The sequence below is a fragment of the Rhinolophus ferrumequinum genome, chromosome 12 (assembly GCF_004115265.2).
Source record: "Rhinolophus ferrumequinum isolate MPI-CBG mRhiFer1 chromosome 12, mRhiFer1_v1.p, whole genome shotgun sequence".
Lineage (NCBI taxonomy): Eukaryota > Metazoa > Chordata > Mammalia > Chiroptera > Rhinolophidae > Rhinolophus > Rhinolophus ferrumequinum.
In genome coordinates this window covers 78,413,079-78,427,955 of record NC_046295.1, presented here as the reverse complement: position 1 = coordinate 78,427,955, position 14,877 = coordinate 78,413,079, and the positions used below count along the sequence as shown (strand labels likewise).

Genomic DNA, 14,877 nt, shown 5'->3' with positions numbered 1-14,877 from the left:
GTAACACAAATGCCAAACTTATTTGGAAAGGTCAGTCTCCCACCGATATCCAACTCAGGGTCCCTCCTAAACACCTGCATCTCGGTGCTCTCTCCGAAAACAAAGTGGAAAACAAGGGCTTTCCATTGTGTCCCCAGTTCATACTCGTGACACAAGAAACACAACGTTCCCAGAGGTGATGGGGTGGCACAGCGTGCAATAATGTTCTTGAAACCCCACTCTGCACCTCTCTCACTTTACTCAGAGATGTGCAGTGGCTCCTGCGGCCTTTTCGGGCTGACGTTCAAGGCCTTCCCAGACTAGTCCGTATGTTTAAATACGCACAACTTCCTGATATTTACTTTTTTAAATGCCCTCGTTTCCTCAGAGCAACTTGCCACGTAACCCTGTGTATTCCTCCTTCCTGGGAAGGAGCTGGGAAGACTGTGCCCCATTATGTCACAGTTCAGGTGTAGGGGGGATGGTGACGGGGGAAAGGGGACAGGAGGGAACAGGATGGCAACGGGAAGACGACCAGCCCACCACGTACGAGCTCTAGGCCTTGTCGGGCCGGCCAAGACCTGTATGGCCCCTCAGCATCTGTATTCACGGGTAGGAAGAATCCTGTCTGCTACTCCTCCCTTGCCTCTGTCCTATTTCCTTCCTGAAACATCTAGGCAAGGTCCATGGATACACAAAGCGTTCCAGATCGCCCAGAGTTGGGTGGAGTTTGTCCTTGGCAGCCGACAGCAACGGGTCTGTACCAATCATCTGGTGTTCACACGACCCCGTATTACTGAGTGTGAGGGTGGCTTTGCCGGAAACGTTGCCAAATTGCCAATCGCCAGAGCTGAGCAGGGTGATCTGGGTGCCCAGGAGTCGTTCCCTTCCTCCCTTCACCTGCCACATTTACACTGTGCTCCACAAGGAGTTCGGCTGACGAGAACAACTTTCTCAAACTGTTTGGTCAAGCAGAGCGGAATAGCTGTGCATCCCTGCTAGGACTGCTCTGTGTATTTTGAGCTCTTTACGTCCAGGTTCTGCCTCTAGTAAGACTGTTATATGTTACAAGATAAGGTCCTGTCCGGAGGGGCTCAAACCCGGTCAGGCTGGCCTCAGCCCAGGGCCCCGAACACAGGAAGGATTTCAGAAATGTCTCTCCCCGAGGTCTCGTTAATATTCTAGATGTGGAAACTCTCTGGAGTCACCTGTGTGTGGCTAAAGGAGAAAAAAAGGCAGTGCTCACTTTTTGTATTTAAACATGGAAAATGATTCCAACCGGGGAAAAAAAAGAAACTCACTGGTGTCATTCACAGTTTTAAAATAATTTGTGAACATCACTATGTACTTGAGCTTCTTTGCCACGAGGACCGTTTTGTTACAGGGCCAACAGGTGCAGAAAAGAAGGCAGTACACGTCCCTAACTTTCCTGCAGCTCTCTATTCAAGTGCAGGTGCCCACATGCCAGTCTAGACACCAACAAACACCATCGTCTAGAGATGACGATGGTCAAACACCGCCCAGTGCAATGGCGTGAGGTCTAGGTCTGTCAGAATTCAGAAACAGAATCCCCAACGGCAGAAGCTGCGGTTTCTGGGTGAGCCGAGCCCCTCTCCCCAGACAGGCCTGGAGCGAGCCCTGCGAAGTGCCAAGGCAGAACTAGAACGAGCAGGCTCAGCATCCCTTTACCTGGAGTGGGATGACAATCATGAAGATCTTCTTGTCTTTATCGGAAAGGATGTGCTTAATGAAAGCCCAGCCAGTGCCAATGAGCGCGATGGTGATGAACAGGAGGGCCCCTTTCAAACTAAAAAGAAAAGATGAAACAGACACCGAAGGGTCTCTCATTCTGTGGGTGAGAGTCTACTGCTCACTCTAGGATTTCATGTGCTTCTTGCAAAAGACAGGGGCCAAATTCCGGAAATTTACCTTCAGTGAGCAACACTTCTCATTGATAGTCCACTATGCCCCCCGCTACCTGAGCAGCCCACCCCCACAGGAGGCCACCCCCTCCCAGGGGCACGCCAACAGTCCCGAGTTCTCAAGTCTGGACGCCACACACCGTTGGCATGGCAGGAACCCAGACAGGCTGCCATGGGAGGGCGGGGCCAGTCGACCTGGGGCAGGTCTCTTCCTGCCCTGGCTTCCCCAGCATCTCTGTATGTCGTGTCACAGTATCAGTATGTCACGCGTCACCTTGCATACTTACAGGTGAGTGATGTAGTACACAACAGCCCAACCTTCGATCGGAAAGCCCTGGGAGGAGATGTAGTGGTAGTCGATCTGCAACCAAACACCCGCGTTTCAGCAAGGCCGATGGCCTACCTCAGGGCACAGTGAAACAGGAAATGCCACCAGAGGACCTCATGACGGGGAAGCCCGCCCACCCCACTCCCTAGGACCTCACTTGTCAATTCACAGGCAAGCATGGGAGTGCGCTAACAACGTCAGCTAGCTTGAGAAGCCTGACACGGGTTTCAGTGTCACTAACACCCAGGGCCCGTCCTCTCCTGAGGCAGGTGACTCACCCTGACAAATGGCTACCTAGTCTTTTCTTTAAAATCTCCAAGGTCCAAATGATACAGGGTCCGTTCAGTGTCCCAACCAGGAACTTTATCTTGCACACCCAGCTGCTTACAGTAGTAAATAAGTCAGTCAGTCAGTCAAAAAAATCTATGTGAAATCACCCAGCTTAGAAAACTGTTTTCTTTGGGGGAAAAAAAAATCTGTACATTTAGAGCCTCTTGAAGCTACCAACTCATTTTAATTAAAGGGGCAAGTTACAGTCATGTATCCAAAATGCTTCCTGACAGAACTCACAAAGGTGATACACATTTCTTTATACGTCTTTCATTCTATCACAAATGACTAGAGAGTAAAGTGACTCAAGGATCCTATCACTCATTATCTATATGGTTCCAGAAAAAAATCTTTAACGCAGATCCAAATAAGAAACTACCCACATAATCGTCATTTCTTGAAACTGTGACTGACATTTTAAAGTTTTCTGACATCATTTTTAAATGCAGTAGGAGAGCACGTGTCTGGACATTGTCACCCGTGGGTGCCTCGTAGGCCTACAAATTGGGGAAGTTGTGATCTAACTCCCATGGGCGGGCTCATTTCAATTTGCATCAGCACTAAATGGTCAAAGCTTCAGTTCAATTCTATGCCTCAATCTGTAGAGCATCAATTTTCTCTCAAATAAGTGTGCGAACACTGAACTTCCAATCAAATGGGGACATGAAGGAATATTTGGAAAAATAAAGGGAGCCACGGAAGCAATTTAGCAGGTGGCACTCTAATCTCAAGAAATGACCACAAACAAACAAACAAACAAACAAATAACAAAAACAAAGAAATAAAAAAAGGTGTTCTAGGAAAACTCTGGGTCTGTAGCTAATCTCAGAGGACGTCTTAAGTCTAGTGTTAGGGAGGTAAGGATGATTTACCCCCATGACCAGTCCCCCTAAACCAAAGGAGGCTTTCTGAGAAAGGAACTCTTTCATCTTTTATTTCCCACTGATCTACCCCTTCTTCTAACTGATTTTTCCTGATCAAACAGGCATTGTACATCATTTCATAAATGACCCCAAAATACTAATACATACTGCATGGAACACCAAAGAAAGAGACTTGGTGAAAGGAAGGGCCGCCATCAGCCAGTGAATTTTAAATACATCATTCCTATAAAAACAGAGAGAAAAGAATGAAAGCAATATTCCATTCTCCCAAAGGACAGCCAAAGCTCCGGGCATCAGACATACTTATAAGGAGGGCAGTACATATAATCTAAGGAAACCACAAACATAAAACCTTTTTTAAAAAGCAGTTTCTGCCAGTAAGAATGGCCTTGAACGTAGGCCTAGAGTCACCTCTAACTAGAGTCAATGCTGTGAATGGAAGCCAGACATGACGAACGGAGCCCTGATGAGATGCAAACTACAGAGGCTGCTGGCTTCCTCCCCGGAAACCACCCTGGAAAGGCCACAGAACAGGGAGGTGGATGGATCTACAAAACACGACATGAAATGCCCAGGGAAGCCGAAGGTGGTTAGGCAGCGCTGAAGGGGAAATGTGCAGCCCGGAGGATGGGCGGGTTCATCCCATGTGGCAGGGATGGTCGTGCCTTTTGTCTCCCCTTCATGGCCAGAGTCTGCCAAACCCACCAGGCCAGTCCGGTAAGACACGCCCTGCCATCGCCACGCCCCCACAGGTACATGTCCACCTTTGGGCGGCAGGGCACTATATTCTTTTACCCTTTCCCACCTCACCCTAGGAATTAACCTAACAGGACACATGAGACCGTTATGGAGAACAATTTTAAACTCTATTATAAAGTACATAAAGACTTGAGTAAGAGACACGGAGGAAACACACACTCGCAGACATTCTGCAAAGTCACAGCAGTGAAAAATGTGGAATGGTGTGGCATCGGACAAATCCAACAATAGAACAGGTATCATTGAGTGAAAGAGAAGAACAATACCTACAGACAGTAGAGTGTAAGTAAATGAAAAATACATGCAACATCAATAAACATTATTAATTTATAAAAATGCACAAATATCCCCAAACACGTACTAAACACACGTGAGTGGCTGGGAAGGGATGAGAGAGGGGGTAGGAAGTGAAGGGAGGATGGAGGCGAGGGCCTTGTGCAGACTGACAGGAGGGTGTGCCCCGCACTGCCTGACGCACGCTCAGCTTCCGGGCTGACTTCCTCCCTGGTAATTTCCTGCCCCGTGCCCGCCCGCCTACTTGAAGTCAAACAGGAAGGCCAGGGTAGTCTGTCACTCCTGAGTAGCAACCAGATTTACCCACAGGGCAAAACCACCCTCTGTCAAGAGTGGTGCTCGCTCAGACACCCCAGCAAGCAGGACGGGCAGGCCTCATGAAAACAGCCCCAGATGGGGCGGTGATGTGATGGAAGCCAGAGTGAAATGACTCCAGTATTGGTTCTCCCTGACGTCCTTAAGCCTCGTAACCTGATCTGACAGTGGGCAACACCTACCTACCTGCTGGAAGATTAGCTGAAATAACCAACATCAAAGTGCCTGACTGAGCAGAGAGCTGGTACGCAAAAGCTGTCAGCTGCCTGCTTTCTCTTCCACTTCCCCAGGCTTCCCCGCCCCAAGCTCTGGGGCCCACGGCTGAATGACAGAGCTGAGAAGCCACACAGCATAACAAGGAGCCCTGGGTTCCAGTCCAGGTACTGTCAGCTAACCCCAGCCAGGGCGCTCACTTCCCTCCCGAGGCCTCAATAAAACGAGGCAAAGAACTTTCAGTTCCTTCCAGCCCCAAGGGGCTGCGAGCCTCTGGCATGCATGAGGAAGCCTTGGAGTCACATCCTTTACATGACTCGAATTTCCAACCTCACACAACGGGCTGTTAAGACTCAGAAAAACACGGGGAGGGGGCAGAGGGCTTGACTCAGACATTTCTGTACGTATACTACACTTCAACGAGACGTTTCAAACATGTTTTACAAAGTAGGTCAGCCTCAGAGAGCCACCGATTTAAAATTGCTCACAGTTCCATATAAGTGAACCAGTGACAATGACCTGTGTCACTAAATGAAGGGAAATTCAAACACCTGGTTAGTAAGCTGTTTTGTATGTACATCCTATTTGCATAGCACCCTGATGTGGAAAACCCTCTCAGACACATTATTTTGGGGGGAATCACCTGAATCTAAACATCCAAGGCTCTTAGAGGAAGCCAGGGCAGTTATTACTGCCTCGGTTTTATAGCCGAGGAAACATCGACTTAGAGTGAAGCAAGGCACACAGGCGGTAAGTCAGCATTTGCACTTGAGATCAGGTCTCTGACTCCTGGTTCTTCCTTTTCTAAGAAAGACAAGAGCAAAACTTTCTCTAAAACACAAACACCCGTTTATGGCCTGAATTTGTAGGATTCTCTTTTTCTAATTAATGGCTGCCTGATCATCTAGTCCAAAACTGATTCCACAAGGTCCTTCACAGGTCAACAAGCAGCTCTTCCCATCTGGTGGGTGTGAAGGACGTTCCAGCAAATAGGAACCTGCGACTGCTCCTGGCCGAGCCCACGCCCCTGCTGGGCATGTCCCCGAGAAGACAGGCCCCCGGACATGGAACAGGTCTCAAGTTCTGCCTCAGTGCTCCAGAGAAAGAGGGAGGTGGTATTTGGGTTCTTCACTATTGTTAAATTGAATCCATATTATAATACCATATTCACATCCCATCATTTACTCAGTTTATGGGCCTTATCCTATAACAAACACTTCACACTAATCTTTAACTGAAAATCAGTCTTTTGTTCTCGGTTTTTGGGGAGGGAGACAGAATTAAACACTAGCTCTACCTACATGCAGCTGGTCCCCTCATGGGCCAAGTACAGGAAGTTAAAGCTGCAGGGGTTTCAGAAGAAAGGCCGACAGCCAGGCAGACGGGCTATGGAGAGGTTTTCGCCAGCGACCAGCCTAATGGTCAGCATCGATCCCAGCCCACTCTGTGCTGAGGCCTTAGGTGCCAAGCAGGAGCTCGTGACCCACCAGGCAGCGGGTCACTGTCACTCACCTCCTCCCAAGAACAGACAGCCCCTGAACGGGACCAATGTGCCCCAGCTGACCCCACACTGAGGTGTCTTCGCTGTGGAAACACTTGTCTTCTATATGTTGTGTTGCTTGCGTATTACTGAGATATTTGGACTCGCCTTTTAAACGAAGCAGTGGGAAGTGGGCAAACAGCAAGCACAAAAGCCTCCCACACTGCGACCTCCTGAAGCCTCCCTGTGGTTCGGGGAAATGCCCTCTGAAGAGAACGAGAGGCTCGTGCCAATTGGTCCCTGGTGCAGAAGCCAGCGAAAGGTGAGCGTGTGCAAATCCCAACCCACTCCACGTTGAAGGGCTCAAGGAAGTAATACTTTACCGTCGTTTTCGAAGGATGTGAATCCAAACGGTCCCAGAAAGGAAAAAGAAAAAGGCCATGGAAATGTATAATTTAGGGAGAGGGATTTCTCCTGCAGAGAGGTAGCTGTCCGGATTCTTCTCTGTGATATCAATCTGAAACCAACAGGAAATTAATTTTTACTTTTCAAGAACAGACCACTCCCTATTCAGCCATTTGTAATCTTAGCTGTTTCACTGAAGCCCGAGAAATTGAGTACCAACAGGTAACAACCACATTCCAATGCACAGGCCGAAGTGGAAACATCCTAAGTTGCTCTACGTTTTCTTCTTTAGGAATCCTCTGTCCTGCCCACCAGCAGAGACGTTCTTCTGGCCACATTTTTCTTTTACTTTGCTTAAGTGCTCTTAACACCTATTCTTATAGAGAAATAAAACGGCTCACATTTTACACAGCTGACAAAATCCACGTGGAAGAGTTTCCACATGGTACTCACATCAAGGTTGAAGGAAAACTTGTCATTAGACCACATTTTATTTCCAAGACATTTATGAAAATAAAGACTGTAGAGGCCTTCTTGGTCATCGGTGCTGATGTTAAAGAAAAACTGGAAGAGAAGAAGAAAAAAATTAAAGGGCACCCAAATCCTCAGCTTAATTTTTAAATCTTAGAAATAAATCATGAATACTATGAGCAGAAGAAAACAGACTACTTAAATAAATCAAATTCTCCCAGAGCAGCATTTAAACAGATGTTTTATTATTCTATGATTACCTCCCAATATTTAATTATGGCAATTTTAAAGCTAACAGAAAAGTTGACAGAATTATACAGCGAATACCTATATGCCCACTACCTAGATTCTACAATGAATGCTTTATTATCTTTGCTTTATCACGTATCTATCCATCAGTGATGGGTTTTGGCAGAAGTCTGCACAGATATCTGCAGTTATCTCGTTTTTGAGCCAACATACTATTTTTCTCTTTAGGTAAAAGTACTCCTGAAAACGAAAGAATGTTCATTTGATACTTGAAAAGGTAAAGGACCAACATTCCGTCATTAAAATTTATACCTAGGATTTCGAACAACAGTAATAAATATTATTTTAAATTTAGACATTTATCTATGCTGTTCATAAATTTCATGTGTTCAAATGAAGTTTAATGTAAATCAAAAGACATCATATATGTAAGCTCAAAGAAGTGATTCTTTGGTCTATTCTACAGAACATTTTACTGCAAGCCTAAAATACTTAGGGCTACATATACTTTCGTTACTAAATGCAAAGAAAAGCAAGGAAGTGATTATGATGTTTCCGTGATAGGGATTACTCTAGAGTTGGGAAGGGATGTGAGGGACACACGCATTTTGTGGGTGCTAGCACTGTTCTATTTCTTGTCCCAGGTGATGCTTACAAAGGGGATTATTTATAACTATTTGTGCTCAATGTAGGTACTATACACTCTTTTGTACATATACTGTACTTTACAATTTAAAAGGATGGGGAAAAGAGACATCTGATAAGAAGATGGAAGTAAAAGACCAAGAACCTTCAGGCTGACATTATTAAGCTGTTAAACTGTGTCGTAAACTCATCACTGTAAACGTTAGATGTGTATTTCAGTCCATGTAAGGTAGCCAGAAAAAGAAAAGTTTTCTAAACATATCAGTAACTTTTAGTTCCAAAAGTAAGACTCATATGAAGTTTCTAAGAAATATATATTTTTTAAATCTAAAGAATCATTATGGTCGGTCAGAGTCGGCACCTGACCCTGCAAGAGAAAACCCAAACAAAATAAAGCAAAAATGTAAACTTTAGAGCTGGAATAAGCCTTGACAGTCCCTTTCATTCTTTCGGTAGACACACGATCATCCCTGGTTGGTGGATGGAGCCGAAAGGCTCAGTGTGACCGCACGGTCCCAACTGGGGAGGACACTGGGTCGCAGAGCAGCAAGGAGTGACCCCTGACTCCTTTACAAGGAGCGGAAGCCAGAGAAAAGGTAGGCTGCCGGGGCACGGCTGCCGTATGCACCGAGGACCCGCCAGACTGGCTCTTCCAACCAATGTTCTTAACCAGCCTGTGTGCTGCTTTCCCCTCGACACTCATGCATTCGTAACTAACAAATGTGTGTGTCTTCTAACGCCTTCCTTAAGGCTTTAAAAACACATTCAAAAATTTTATTGACAAGCATTTTAAAGTGAGGGGGAAAAAGAGAAAAGTACCTTTTGTATTTTCTTAAGGAGGCAGTAAAGCAAAGTTGTTAAACACATGGGCCTTGGAGTCAGACAAACCTGGGTTTGAATCCTCCCCTTGGGCAAGTTACTTAACCTCTGAGCCTCAGTTTCCTCATCTGCAAAAGGGGAACAACAGTACCTACTTCATGGAGTTGTTGGGAGGAATGAACTGAGATAATGATAACATATAACTACTTAGCACAACGCCTGGCTTTCATTCATTCACCTCCATAATGATTGAGGGAGAGCCTATTATGGGCCAGGCCCAAGATTAGGAATTGCGTCCACATCGGTAATAAAACAGGTGAAAATCCCTGCCCTTATGGTGACCTTCTAAAGGGAGAGACTGACGATGAACATGGTAAGTACAGTTACGGCCTGTTGGAAAGGAGGCGTGCTAGGGGCAAACACGGAGCAGGGGGACGGACGAGGGGAGACGGCTGCATTCACATTATGGGGATTGGAGGAAGCTTGTTATGGTGACAAGTGAACAAAGACCTAAAGGAGGTAGGAATTAATCATGAGGACTCTGAGGGACAAGCGTCCTCCCAGTGGGTTCAGCTAGAGCAGAGCCTGAGGCTCGACCTTTTCTAGGAGCAGCAAGGTGGCCTGTGTACCTGGAGCAGAGTGAAGGGAGCAGGGGGGACAAACGGGAGCTGACAGAAGAGTGACAGCAGCCAGACCCCGTGGGCTCGCAGACCACTGGAAGGACTTGGCATTTACTCTGAGACAGACGGGGACCTGCTGAGGATCCAGAGCAGGTGAGCAGCCCACAAGCTCGTTATTAATACCGATGCCTACGAAACTTGGAGAACATAAACATCGTTAGGCAAAATAATTTATGGCGAAAGGACTCAGAACGGTGCAGGAGGGGTGGGGGCTTCCCAAGGTGATAAAAATGCAGAGAATCTTGACAGAGTGGGTTACATGTGTGTGTGCCTCTGTCGACAGTGAGCAAAATATACACTTAAGACCTGTGCATTTCACTTGAAGCAAATTATGTGTCAATTAAGGAAAACTGGTTAGAAACGAGGCAGTGACTCTTACAAAGTAATGATGACGATGATTTGCATAGCGCTTTACAGAGCACTTTTGTTTTCTAAAAGCGATACGCATAATAACCCTATGAGATAGGTCCCATCGTTTCTCATTTTTAGACGATTCAAGAGCGAGGTTCAGAAGGTAAGTGAGTTGTCCAAGGTCACCAGCTAGTCAGTGGGTGCTGAGATCCAGTCCCGTGTCCTACCCCACACACAGCCTGGGATGCTGCCACAAACACTCACGTGCAGCTAGTAACGGTGACAGCTGAGCAGCTCCCCCGAGGCCCCCGAGTCTCAGTGAACCCATCTCTAACTCACAACATCACCCTAAGTGATCACCAGTGTCCTTTCAGGTATAGAATCCTGCGCTCTGGAGCACTCTGCATGGGCGTCAGCGTGGGATTAGAGAGGCAGAGCTGTGCAACAGCCGGGCAGGACGGGGTTGGAATGTGGGCCTTACTCCTTCCACTGGTCATTCATGCAGTTATTCATTCTGTGACTCATGACTTCACACGTGGGGGGAATAATAGCCCCCCTGTGGGTTGTTGTGGAGAGAGCTACTGTATTCACGTGCCTGGTACACAGCATGCCTAATTCAAAATTCCTTTAGAAATTCACCTTCTTACACGGTAGCGAGAAATTCTATGAAGTTTCACTCAAAGAGACTAATACATACCTGAAAGGAAACTGTCCCATTTTTATTATGAATGGAGAAGGATTTCTCTTCCATTGCCTAAAAAGACATAACAACCTGTTTTAGGATACTGGCAGAAAAAGTAAGCTAATAAAAATAAAGGTTAAAAAAAAAAACAACCACCCAAACATTCTTTTTTTTTTTTTTAAAGAAGGGAACAGGGACTTTATTGGGGAACAATGTGTACTTCTAGGACTATTTTTCCAAGTCAAATTGTCCTTTGAATCTTAGTTGTGGAGGGCGCAACTCAGCTCCAGGTCCAGTTGCCGTTGTTAGTTGCAGGGGGCGCAGCCCACCATCCCTTGGGGGAGTTGAACCGGCAACCTGTGGTTGAGAGGACGCGCTCCAACCAACTGAGCCATCTGGGAGCTCAGCAGCAGCTCAGCTCAAGGTACCGTGTTCAATCTTACTTGCAGGGGACGCAGCCCACCATCCCTTGCAGGAGTCAAGGGGTCGAACCAGCAACCTTATGGTTGAGAGCCCACTGGCCCAGCTGGGAATCGAACCAGCCGCCCTCGGCATTAGGAGCATGGAGCTCCAACTGCCTGAGTCACCGGGCCAGCCCAACACATTCTTATTAAACCCTAAATTTGGTGACCTTTAAAAGCTCCCTGAAAATAAAATTCACCATCCTTTCAAGAAGTTTGAAATCCCCTTTCACAGAGTGGAAATTCTGCTCCTCTCACTTCCTTTACTCAGCCACCTCTTCTGCCTCTCACTAGTGCCCCAGGTGTGCCCATCTTCCTCCTGGAACACTTCTCTGACCCAGGTCACATCCTGACACGTCACCTGGACTCAATGGAGTCCCTATTTCAAATAATCAACACATTGCCATTGGTACAATGGACCAAGTAAAGAAAAGAAGAAACTACTGGTATATGCAACAACATGGATGAACGCAAAACAATTAGGCTGAATGAAAGAAGTCAAAAAAGAGTACATATTGCGTAATATGTCTGTATAAAGTTTTCACAAAACTAATCTACAGTGACAGATCAGTGACGGCTTGAGGATGGGAGGATGACAAAATGACAGGAAATTTTGGGGTGATACATACGTTCACTATCTTGATCGTGGTGGGTGGTGACTTCACGGGTGTACACATAGATCAAAACTTATCAAACTGTCCTTTTAGATACAGTCATTCCTCCCTTACCCACAGGAATACGTTCCACAATGGATGCCTGAAACTGCAGACAGTACCACACCCTACGCAGGCTATGGTCATGTTTTTTCCTATACACACACCTATGGTAAAGTTTAATTTATAAATTAGGCAATGTCACAGGTAGAAAATTTGTTCGTAGATCCTAGCAACCTCACCATACGACCTGTTTTCTTCCCTTATTAAGTCAAGAAATGTCACCTTGTGACTTAAAGAAGGCACTCTACGGCTTCCCTTAGGAATATCCGAATCGCCAGCATCACTACTCTTGTACTTTGGGACCATCAGTAAGTAAAACAGGGTGACTGGAACACAAGCGCTGCAATACTGGCACAGTGGATCTGAATGCAGCTACATACTAAGTGACGCACAGGCAAGCAGCAGATACAGCTGGCCCTATATTATCTCAGTTCCCTCTTTCTGCTCCCAAATGTGTTCCTTTTACTTCAAACAGGCCAGTGCCCGGCACCTGTCATGCTCATTTCTACTTCCAGTCTTTGTTTCTGACTGTCTTCATCCCCTTCCTTCTCTTCTTCCCCAAACAAATCCACCAAGCTTCAAACCCTGATGGCACCTCCTTCCAGAGGGCTCTCCAGGTAGCTCACTTCCCTCTCCACTCACTGTGTGACCCTCTATCACACAAGTGTCGTACACATCAGCACTCAATTCTACTTGGAAATTGCTTTGTGTGTCTATATCATCTCCCCAAACAGAAGGCAACTCCCTACAGATTAGGTGTGTATGTGTATGTGTACATGTACATGTATGTGTGTTGATAAAGATGAACTGGGACTTTAAGAAAACTGATCAGGCTGGGAGGTCCCTGGGAGGAGCTGAGCTCATGGAGGTTCATGAGCCCACCTAGTTGACCTCTATGGTTGTAACTTCCTTTTCATAAAACTCTCTCTGTGGTTCTAACTTCCTGTCTCCCTGCCTTCTGGACCCTCCATCTTGGCACACAGCCAGACTGTGCCCGTGGCTTGCCGTGTACATCCTCGTGCTGGGTTGCAGTCCTCTTTTTCCTTTTTTCCTGAATAAATACTTTTTTGGTGATGGAATACTTAGTCGATATTACTGTTGAGTCAACAGTGTACACATATAAGCACATGCATGGAACATACATTCCAGGAAAGCCGAGCACAGGGGCGGGCTGTTCTTACCTTTGAGTCCACTGTACTTCTTTTAGACTTCCCAGTCTCTAGAAGCAGAACATTTAAAAGGCGTTACTGCAGGATTCAGCTCATATGTATGTTACAGTAACATTTTATGAGACTCTAGTTTGTCTGACAGCAAATAATACAAACAAACAAAAAGATGAGACCATATGCTGCCATCTCTTCTGATCCCAAAACAATTCCTGAGCTGCAGAAGTGGCAAATCAGAACCAGCTGTATTACAAATGCTACCCTAATGAATGATAATATTCAGGACCAACGGGAACTCGTCTCTAGATAATCTGGTGGATGTTATGGCCAGAGATGCCACATGGAGTGACTTTCCTTATTTTCTAAGTAATTACATTTGAAAACAGATCATTGTTTAAAATATGTATCTGAGGGGGCCCTTAAGCCAGTCTCTACTGCTCCTATTAGGGTCCGCTCCTATTTCTTTGGAGTGTACTATCTAATAAACTACTCTCTCACCACTTTAAAAATAAAATAAAATAAAATAATATATCTGAGATTTATTGACACACATGGAAAAATTATTTGCAATGAATATTAGCACGATGCATACTTTTTTTTCCCACAGCAAGGAGTGTTAGGGTTGCTAATGGCTTCTTTCATGGAACAGAGATGTGCTTTATTTTTACTTAAGATACTCTCCATGAGGAAGACAGGACCTTAAGCTCCCTGCAGGAAGGGACAGCGTTTCAGAATATAAAGAAGGAAGAGGATCCTTCCTCCCAGGAAACGGTTACGTGAGGACGAGGAACCTGGCCAGGAGGTGGGGCACAGACATTAAACGCCACCATCACACAGATACAGTGTCTCTGTGTGCCCTTTAAATTGGGTTAGAGTTTTGACAACCTGAGGAAAAATTTGTAAATAATATAACACGTAATAAATGATCTTTCAAGAACTCACATAAATTATTAGACAGAAGTGACAGTTAATGAAACAGGTGATAAATATAACTTGGTTAACCAACATACAGAGAAAAAGTGTGGCCTCATAATAAGAGTGAATACAAAAAACAAGAATCCTTTTTTGCCTTTTACTTTGAGATTAAACACACACACACACACACACACACACACACACACACACACCACCCAGTACTGGCTAGGACATGGTGATGGGGGCACTAGTCCTACCATTTTCCAATGGGAGTATAAATTCACGCCAACTCATTTGGAAAGGAATTGAAAGTAGGTATCAATATTCTCAAAAGTATTCACATCTTTTGAACCAGATATTCCAATTCTGGGCACCCATCCTAAAGAAAGTTTTATATATGAAAAACGCTCTATAAACAAAGAAGTCTAACGCAGCTTTATAATAGCATCAAAATGAAAATTATGTCTCCTTAAGGGGAACAGTTGAGCAAAGCACAGTATCCATTTAATGGGATACCTGATAAGTATAAAATATCGTAAGGTCACGAGACCAGGGATGCTTAAAATGATAAACATGACTGAATTGTAAAAATCAAATGTTCTAGACTTAAGAAACAAGCTTAGATGGCAACATACATTATGAAAATTCTAACACTGGGATGAAGGAGAAATGACTGTTCTTTTTCCACCTTCTCTATATTTTTCACATTTTTCTTTAAGGATTATACATTTTTGTATAACCTCCCAAAGAAAACAATGCTAAGGTCACATTTGTTTTGACTTCGGAACAAAAAAGAATCTACAAAGCCAGGCA

At 45.3% G+C, this 14,877-nt stretch overlaps 1 protein-coding gene across 1 annotated transcript in view; it reads right to left on the bottom strand.

The window, feature by feature from the left end:
* GPR107 (G protein-coupled receptor 107) overlaps positions 1-14,877 on the bottom strand; it is a 68,733-nt gene that overhangs the window by 28,936 nt on the left and 24,920 nt on the right. The window contains exons 6-12 of the mRNA XM_033122542.1: positions 13,165-13,202; positions 10,822-10,878; positions 7,363-7,473; positions 6,888-7,021; positions 3,591-3,666; positions 2,189-2,262; positions 1,669-1,786 (exon numbers count right to left, since the gene is read on the bottom strand). Coding sequence (XP_032978433.1) covers positions 1,669-1,786; positions 2,189-2,262; positions 3,591-3,666; positions 6,888-7,021; positions 7,363-7,473; positions 10,822-10,878; positions 13,165-13,202 — 608 coding nt within the window. The remainder of the gene's footprint in view (positions 1-1,668; positions 1,787-2,188; positions 2,263-3,590; positions 3,667-6,887; positions 7,022-7,362; positions 7,474-10,821; positions 10,879-13,164; positions 13,203-14,877) is intronic.